We start from the raw sequence: 9,375 nt of genomic DNA on the forward strand, positions 1-9,375 counted from the left end.
GATCGGAGCCATTCATTTTCTGTGTTAAAACTCAAAGATCATCCCTGCAAAAAATTGGCCAAATCGGAATTCATCTACCTATTTGATTATCATTAGAAAAACTATAATCGTTCATTACTTCGACCACTTTTACCTAACTTCTACATATCCGATTGAGCTCATTTTTTGCAGGAATGATCCTTGAGTAGGAAACTAAATAATTACTAGTTTGGATCGTTGTAAACATGATCGAGATGTGAGCATCTATATATAAATACACTTAGAGAGTATAATTCTTTTAACTTCTTCGTTTAACCCTTGTCGTTTCAATAATTGTGAAGACCACAACGTGATTTCAACGATCGGAGCCGTTCAGTTTCTGTGTTCATACTCAAAGATCATCCCTGCAAAAATCCGGCTAAATCGGAATTCATTTACCCGTTCGATTATCGTGAGAAAAAACCACAATCATTCATAAGTTTGACCATCGTTGCATAACTTCTACACATCCGATTGAGCTAATTTTTTTCAGGGATGATCTTTGAGTGGAGAACTAAAAAATGAACTGTTCGGATCGTTGGAAACATAATCGTATCATATGCTTATACATAAATATAAATACACATGAAGAGACATTGGGCGCACTTTAGGTGACGAAGGTTAGTGTCGTCGCCTGAGGACTCTTTGGGCGACGAATGTCCATTTTCGTCGCTCAAAAGACCCTGGGGGCGACGGAAGTATTTCGTCGCTCAAAGTGTCCTTAGGTGACGAAGGTCTTTTTCCGTCGCCTAAAGTGGCTTTAGGAGACAAATATTCAAATTCGTCGCTCAAAGAATGGCGCCAATATCATTTTGGCAGTCAACTTTAGGCAACGAATAATTTTTGTTGCTCCAAGTTGTTTTGATGAACGAATCCCAAATTCGTCGCTAAAGTGACTTTTGGCGACAAAATAGTTCGTTGCTGAAACCATTCGTCGCTAATTTTTTTTTTTTTTAAGAAAAAAGTTATTCCTTAATATTATTATAATGTTCCTTGATGTTGTTTGAAGCTTTCTTTAAAAAATAAAAAATAAAAAAATTTGGTAGTTTAATTTTGGGCCAGCTTGTTTTGGACTTAAGAATCTTTTTGATTTTGTCTTGCTAGATAAAAAACCCAAATAGAAATCATGTGCGCACAAATGAAGGTAAAACGTACCATATATCGATCTGTTTGGACGTATGGTGTGTGGAGGTCTGCGAATGTGCATGCGTGATGCTCATATTTGGAATCTCTTGCTTGGAGCTAGCGTATTTGGATATATGGTGAGGTTGACATTTGAAGGATGACTCAAATCTTACGTAAGTGGAGATTTTGAAAGGGTACGTGGCTAGATTAGAGTCATTTAAAATTGATAAAGAAGAAGAAGAATAAGTTCTGTTTTTTTTTTTTTTGGCCAGAGAACAAGAATAAGTTCAAGGAAAAAGAAAAGGAAAGGAATAAAGCGAGATCGAACATTTAAAATCTGATCCAATATCCAGCACTGCCATTCTCCCACACATATATTTTATCCTTTCCGTATGCATCTGATCTTGTCTTGCTTTTCCTCTCCCCTCCCCCAGGTTTGGAATCAAGATTAATATATTTATATTTCTCGTCTTTCTCTCTTTCCTATTGTCAGCCAAATTCAAACTGTGATAAGAATGGCTCCAGCACTCATTTCCGCACTCCTAGAACAGTTGGCTTCAGTCATCCATCAACAAGATGAACAAGGGGTGAGATTAGTCGTGGGTGTTGAGGAAGAAGTTGAAAATCTCAAGAGAAATCTCCACTCTTTTCAAGGTTTGATCGGGAAGGCAGAGGAGAGGCAAGTGAAGGAGGCTGACGTAAGACAGTGGCTGGCTAATCTGAAAGAAGTATGCTGTGAGATAGGCGACGTGTTGAATGAGTGGAACAATGAAATTCAGAAACTGCGAGTTGAGAAACAAGAAAAAAAAGAAAGTGACGATGCTCTTGCTACTAAGAAGAAGGTATGTTCCACCATTTCCTCCTATTACTTAAGTTGTCGTAGTGCTCTGTTGATAAAGAAATTGTCTCACCAAATAAAAGACGAGATAAAGAAACTGAACAATCGTTTAACTTTAATTTCTAAACAAAGAGGTGATTGGTATACCACAAGAGTAGCCATTGATATCTTTGAAGTTGATCGACCCATAACTTTCGATATACCTAACATAATTGGTCGAAAAGATCAACAAGATATTTTAATTAGCAAGTTGTTAAGTGTGAGTAGTCAAGAAGACATGGGTCCTCTGGTCATCCCTATTATAGGGAAGACAGGAATGGGGAAGACAATTCTCGCCCAACTAGCCTATAATGATGAAAAGGTGAAGACACATTTCGATAATAGAATATGGATTTGTGTGTCAGACCTTTTTGAAGAGACTAAGATTTTCAAATCCGTCATTGTAGATCTTGGAAAAAATAATGATACTCGAATTCATTCAAATGAGTTGGAATGTTTATTGGAATGTATAGAAGAATGTGTCATTGGAAAAAGGTTCCTTCTTGTCCTAGATGATGTGTGGACTCATGACTATAGCAAGTGGAAACAATTAGAGGGGTCTTTGCAGAAATGTGGTATAGGATCTAGAATATTGGTGACCACACGAAATGAGGAGGTTGCTAATATGATGGGAGCTACTTCCGCTCATAGCATCTTTCTGAAAGAGTTGAGTGAGCAAGATTGTCGGTCATTGTTTACTAACATTGCTCTCTCTCACAAGCAAGGAGATGAGTCGTTTGAAGTGATTGAATCTATTGGTAAGGAAATTGTGAAAAAGTGCAATGGTTTGCCTCTTGCTGTGAAGGTTTTAGGTGGTCTCATGAGATATAAAGAGACAATGAAAGAATGGCAGGATGTCTTGAATAATAAAATGTGGAGCCTAGATAATGTTGTGGAACATAAAATTTTTAGACAATATTATGGTTTGGCATCTGCAATAAGACGTTGTCTTTTATATTGTGCTATTTTTCCAAGAGATTACAAGTATGATAGAGATGCTTTGATTGAGTTGTGGATGGCACAAAATTTTCTTAATTCAAAATTAAAAAAAGAAAATGAAATAATAGGTCAAAGCTATGTTGATACCTTAACAAAGCGGTCTATCTTCCTAGGTTTTGGGGAAGATGATGGGAATATCTCAGGTTGCAGAATGCATGGTCCTGTGTATGACTTTGTGTCATTTCTCGCTGAGAATGAATGTTTTATCGTAGAGGCTAATGACAGTAGGCACCACAAAATAGAGTGTGCTAAGGTTCGTCATTTGACTATAAGGTCTGCACCGGAGGGTCCATTTCCATTTTCTTCTATTTCATCTGACAATTGGAAAAACCTATATACCCTCACAACAATTGATTCATGCATTACTACCTTGGACCCAAATTTGATTTCGCAATTGAAATACCTTAGGACATTAAATTTGAGTCATAACCAACTCAAAGAAGTTCCAAAGGTGATTGGTGAATTGGTACATTTGAGGTACATTGATTTGTCTCATAATCCTCATTTGAAGAAATTACCAAACACGGTGTGTAATTTATACAATCTCCAAACCTTGCGCCTTGTTTCCTGCACGGGGCTTAAAAAATTACCTGAGGCCATGAGAAAACTGATTAACTTAAAGCATCTTCATGTTAAGGACTGTCATCAGCTAAAGTACTTGCCAAAAGGGATTCAGAGATTAACAAGTCTGCGGAGACTAGATGAGTATACTGTATGTGGTGGTGACAAAGATGAGGCATTCAAGATGGAAGATTTAGGAATTTTGGACCAGCTTCGGGGAAATTGCCTTTCCATTAAAAAGCTGGGAAATTTGAAAAAAGCGAGTGAAGCTGAGAAAGCACAATTGGGGAATAGACAACACCTCACTAAACTGGAACTAGATTTTGAGAATGAAGAAGACGAGCAGAGGAATAGTGATACAGAAATACTGAATGGCTTAAAACCCCACAAAAATTTGGAACTTTTACGCATTGGTTGTTATGAGGGTGTCATGGAGTCTTTCAATAGGATGATGACGTCTTTGAACAGTTTGAGAAGCCTTATTATCGAAGAATGGAGATATTGTGTATTTTTGCCTCCTCTTGGGAGATTGCCGTCACTTGAGAGGCTGGAAATATCAGGGATGCATAGTGTGAAAAAGGTTGGGGTTGAGTTTTTGGGATCGTCATCAGGTATTTTATTTCCGAAATTGAAACAACTCAGCTTTGGGATCATGCAGGAGTGGAAAGAGTGGGAAGGAGTGCAAGGGTGGCGGGAAGAGGATTCTGAATTTAAAATAATGCCATGTCTTTATTCATTACGAATTAATTCATGCTCTCTCCTAACAACACTGCCGGACTTCCTAAGGAAGACACCTCTGCATGACTTGAGGATTGATTGGTGTCCAATTCTTGCACAAGGCTGCCAAAAAAACACAGGAAAGGAGTGGCCCAAGATTTCTCACATCCCAAACATCATAGTTGATGTAAGACGGTCCAAAAAGACCGAGTTTGGATCCAGTAAGACCAAGAAACCGACCGGCCAAAATGACTAATTAATTGAAGTCTCATCTGTGTTTCCATGAGTGGGGGAGCTCTGCCATTCCAATATCTCATATATCCACCTCTGTTTTCTGGTAAATGAGTTGCTCTTATTTATTAACTTGTATTTATCCATTAATAAATATATATGTTTACCTTTGAGTTGTGGCCATCATCACATTTCTTTCTTTCTTCTTTTTTCTTTGGAATCTTCAGGTATGTAATTTTTACGCATGATTTTCTCAACGAAGCAATGTCCAAGTGGTGACTCGCTTTTAGGCTGGTCGCTCTATTTCTTCAAGTTACAGGTACTTAAGTGCAATGCAATGTAATTTTGCATTGGCTGGGTTTGACACTATGAACAATTTAATTAATGTGAAAATTATATGCAGACTGACAATACTGCAAGCACCCTTATGGGAGATATATCAGACCTCAAAGTTGCAGTGACTGGACTCCCCGAGGCATGATCACTGTCTGGTACTCCTTTACTATGGAATAAGGACTTCATTTTCTTTTAATTCAAGTTATAGACAAGTCCTCTAATTATGTATCTTCTGTACAGAAAATCTCACCAAGCTACATGTACAGACCACGTTGAAGCGCATAAAGGATTTAGGATGGCATTGGCGTTGTCAAGCTGATGAGGTGCTATGCTGGTAAGCTAGATACCTCTGTATCATAATTACTTGAACATGGTTTACTTGTATACTTGTGGTATGTGATATGGATGGAAGGTTAACAGTTGACTTACTGCAAGAGATTGCTATGGTGTTAACCGTTATGTATCCTTCATGTCATGTCCCCTGTTTTCTCCCTTCATTCGATCAATATGGTAAAATTTTGTATTTTATCCCATTATAGAGCATATAACTATAATTGGAGAGGAACTGCAGATTATACAAAAAGGAGGATTTTAGATCTAGCAATACGATGAAACCCAGGAGATGTCATTTAGTTGAAGCCAACCCAACAGTGTTCCATGAGAAGGGAGCTCTGCCAGTTTCATCCACCACTTCTGGTAAGCTTTTATTTATGTATGTATTGATTTCTCATATACTGTTTGGGAATGAGAAACTAATTTTCCTTTTGGAATATTTGATAATCACTAGGAATGATTTTCTTAAAGCAGCAATGTAAAGTGGCTAGGCAGTTGATGACTACAGATGTTGTGTCTAATCAATGTCCAGGGGCTACATCCATTTTCTGTAATCTTCCATCGCCACATAATCTTCTCTAGTAAGGTACTTTTCTTCTTTGTTTCCTGCTCAAAGTTACTTCACTCGGATATACATAAAATGATAATTTAGGGTCATGAAAATTGCAGAAAAGATTGCAGCACCCCTTTTCGAGGTCAGAACCCAAAGTTGCAGTGGCAGAAGACATGATGACCGTCCAGTACTTTATGCTGGACTTATGGAATTAATGGCATAGGCTCCTTTCCAAATACGAATTCTAGATTAATCTCCAGGTAATTTGGAATTAATTGTCTTCTTTTAACTCAGGTTATCGACAAGTCCTCTAATTATGCATCTGTTGTAGACGAAGCCATGTGCAGACCACAGTTAAGCATAAAGAATTTAGAATGGCATTTAGAGTTGTCAAGCCAATGAGGTACTAAGTTGCTAAGCTAGCTACCGCTATATCAATCATAACTTGAATTTCTTGGCTTATCTGCATTTGTGGCATGGATGGAAGGTTAACGGTTAGCTTGCAAAGGCTTGCTGATATGTTTCCCGGATGTCCCTCTTTCTTTCTACCTTCATGGAGGAACTGCATAAGTTGCGACTGCAAGCAGCTGTATTCTCTAAGGAAGTAGTATCTATGTCTACTTCCTAATACATCATCTTTTTCTACTCAAGGCAAGGATATCTTCAAATTCAGGTCTTCATATTGTTCATGTTCAAATACTTTGCCTATTGTCAGACAAACCGACAAAATTAAATTTCAAGATTCCAAATTCAGTACTGTTAAAGATATGAATTTTAAACTGATTTTATTTTTATATGTCAATCTGTGTCTAAATGGCAGCAGACAGCTGATCATCAAGTGCAGTGATAATACTGACGATTAGGTGTTGGTTGCGAAAAATATGTTTTAACTCCAACTGGAGAAATGAATTCCATCTTGATAAATAAACTCTATGCAGGTAGATTGTCAAGCTGTGGTATACCATCAAGGAAACTTGTCTTGCATACTGCACCCATTTGACTGATGGATGAGGCTTTCACCTAAACTAGGTACGTAATTTGTTTTCTGTATAATCCCATGTAATGGTTTAAAGGCTTGAATTTACACTTACTAATTGTCAAATTGTAGTAATGTTACTAGGTTATATATTTAATTTCCATGGCATGGAATTTTCTTATCTTAGTGGTGAAGCGCTTTTGTGGAATGGAAGCAGATTGGGACTAAGGTCTACATCACTGAGAGCTTAAGATTCAAGAGGCTTGTACAAAGGGTGACTGGCAATGAAAGCTCACTTCCTCACACCCTCAGAAGCGCAAACCAGTTGAGGAAGTCCCAGTTGCAGATATTGAGGATCAAGGAGACCTACAGGTTGGATGTGTCCATTGATGCATCTGTTGATTCTTCGGAGTTATAGGAAACCAGGTGTTCACAAATCTAGAATTCAACCAATTATGTTATCAGATATTCAGATGATACAACTTTAGAAGGTCCAACAAAAGACCAATTATATATGTTATCAGATGTATGCCTTCAACAATGGTTATTCTGAGATTGAGTAGGAGATCAGCATATATGACCATGTGCTGTCGGGGTTACTATGATATTGTTTGTTCCATGACTATCCTTAAGTACATATATATAATATTCACAGCAACAGATGTATTTATTCAATGTGTGTTCTTTTTATAACCCAAACCACAAGAACCAAAAGTGTAATTTGGCCTCACAATTAATGTGTGTAATTTGTTCAATTTATACTTTGTTTCCATTCTTGTATCTATAATATGAATGAACGTGCAATTTTAATGGTGTATGCAAAATGACAAAGAACACGTCTAGCAAATTTTGTAAGGAATCCTTCTCAGTTTTGGATTTTTATCTTCAAAACAAATAGGATTAATGTTTTGAAACTAATTGCGAGCATTTTAAAATTACAAGACCAAACTTGCCAAACAGCATGTGCATATTGCGTCAAATTTCATCTTAAAAACAAATGGGATTAACATTTTGAACTTGATTGCGATTGCGATTAATATGAAAATATATGACCAAAATTACAGGACAAAAGTAAAAACTAACTGAAACTAAATGGAACTAAATTAGATTTTAATCTGGTGGACTAACAGTGGGACCCAAGCTCTGACCATAGGCCCAAGCCCAATATTCTTATGGTGACTGTAGGTCCAACCTCTTGGCTTTCCCGTATGACCCACCTATCAACCATTACCAATGGCAATTAAGCCAATTCGCTTCCAACACAACACTCTGAGCAATTTGTTGAAGTTTCTCCATTACACTATACATTCCTCGCTATCTTGTTCACCCATGTTGCTAAAAATGGTAATGGTGCCACTGCCACCTCAATTTCTACTGATAACATATCCACGGCCCACGGACCCCATCTCGATCATCCCATCTCTTCCATTTTAATTATCTACCCCATTGCAATTGCTTGGGTTGCGTTGTTACGTTGTTTGTTACGTACGTCGTTTTAAACTTTTAATCATCCCCAGTTCTCAGCTTTCTTCTCGTATTGGTAAGTGTTTGTGGATAAATCCACAGGGATTCGACAACCAACTGCATGCTCCCACGTGGCCTGAGAAATCCCACATGGCATTCTGACCTTATAACAATTGACTTGGTCCAACCAATCATCCACACCATCACTCCAGCTCAGCAACAGATGACTTCAATTATGGTATCTGAGCTCGGCTTACTCCACCTAGTCCAAACCGACCTCAGATTGATCATCAAGCTTTCCATTCCGACCCGAAGGATTACCTTCAAAGATCTCTAGTTCAGCTCGGACTGTTTATCGTTTCATCTATCTGATCACCCAGGATGACTAATTCATACTTAGGAGATTTGTGAGTTCATTTGATCAGTTCAGCTCGGACTACATGTTGTACTGCTGATCTATTCACTCGACATTCCCTACTTGGGGTACGTGAGGTTGTATGTTCAGTTTGGCTCGGTGGCTTTGCTCCACCGCTATTCTAGAAGGTCCGGCTAGTATGAACCTCCACACTTGAGTATTTGAGATGTGACATGCTATAAAGCCTGACACTCTAGCTCCAGCTCTCACTATTTGGGCAACCCATATCTGCATTCAGCATTGAATGCTATTTTGCTTGGTTGGTGTGCATGTTATTGTTCCGAACTAATGATGTGGCCTTTTCTCTGCCGTTCATTCTCTATGGTTCACCTCTTCTTTGCCTATATAAATCATCTTATGTGCACAACTAATGGGTACACAAAAACCTAAACAAACACACACCCACCCAAGAGAATAGCCCAGAACATATTGTCATCTTCTTCCTATTTCTCTCAAGTTCATCATTTGTTTTTGCTCATTCTTACTCAACCAGCTCCTTTTGCTTTTCACGGACTTGATTGTCGAAGCGTATTTGACTGATTCCATACCGGTATTATTTCCTTTAATTCTTGTTCATGCAGGTCATCTTTATTGAGGATCAATGATAAGCTAGCTCATTATCACTCTTGTTCATCCTCCAAGAAGGTTGAATCATCACCCACATCATCAACCTTAAGTTGTTGCATCATCAGACAAATTTTTAGAAAAAATCAGTAAGCTCTTTGAGAGGCTTGCTACTCGGGAAATAGGGGAGCATTCACGCACCAGTG

At 38.1% G+C, this 9,375-nt stretch overlaps 1 protein-coding gene across 28 annotated transcripts; it reads left to right on the top strand.

The window, feature by feature from the left end:
• Positions 1–1,483: 1,483 nt before the first annotated feature.
• On the top strand, positions 1,484–7,401 carry LOC147282735 (disease resistance protein RGA2-like). 28 transcript variants are annotated; one of them, XM_086248763.1, is made up of 11 exons: positions 1,484–4,634; positions 4,756–4,847; positions 4,932–5,019; positions 5,105–5,198; positions 5,436–5,560; positions 5,652–5,783; positions 5,867–6,010; positions 6,082–6,153; positions 6,238–6,401; positions 6,689–6,779; positions 6,914–7,401. In XM_086248763.1, exon 1 carries the CDS (start codon positions 1,659–1,661, stop codon positions 4,551–4,553), a length of 2,895 nt encoding a protein of 964 aa, XP_086104889.1. In that variant the 5' UTR covers positions 1,484–1,658; the 3' UTR covers positions 4,554–4,634; positions 4,756–4,847; positions 4,932–5,019; positions 5,105–5,198; positions 5,436–5,560; positions 5,652–5,783; positions 5,867–6,010; positions 6,082–6,153; positions 6,238–6,401; positions 6,689–6,779; positions 6,914–7,401. The 28 variants fall into 28 exon arrangements, 27 of the variants coding, with proteins under 27 accessions (XP_086104889.1, XP_086104901.1, XP_086104902.1 ...); XM_086248775.1 differs by adding an exon at positions 6,574–6,613 and having other exon boundaries at positions 5,867–6,423; XM_086248776.1 differs by adding an exon at positions 6,574–6,613 and having other exon boundaries at positions 5,867–6,423; positions 6,693–6,779.
• Positions 7,402–9,375: the final 1,974 nt, after the last annotated feature.

This window comes from Dryas octopetala, chromosome 6 (genome assembly GCF_963921425.1).
Source record: "Dryas octopetala chromosome 6, drDryOcto1.1, whole genome shotgun sequence".
NCBI lineage: Eukaryota > Viridiplantae > Streptophyta > Magnoliopsida > Rosales > Rosaceae > Dryas > Dryas octopetala.

What these genes read in the sequence shown, in the direction of transcription:
- LOC147282735 (XM_086248765.1), top strand. Translation starts at nt 1,659, where the DNA reads ATGGCTCCAGCACTCATTTCCGCACTCCTAGAACAGTTGGCTTCAGTC.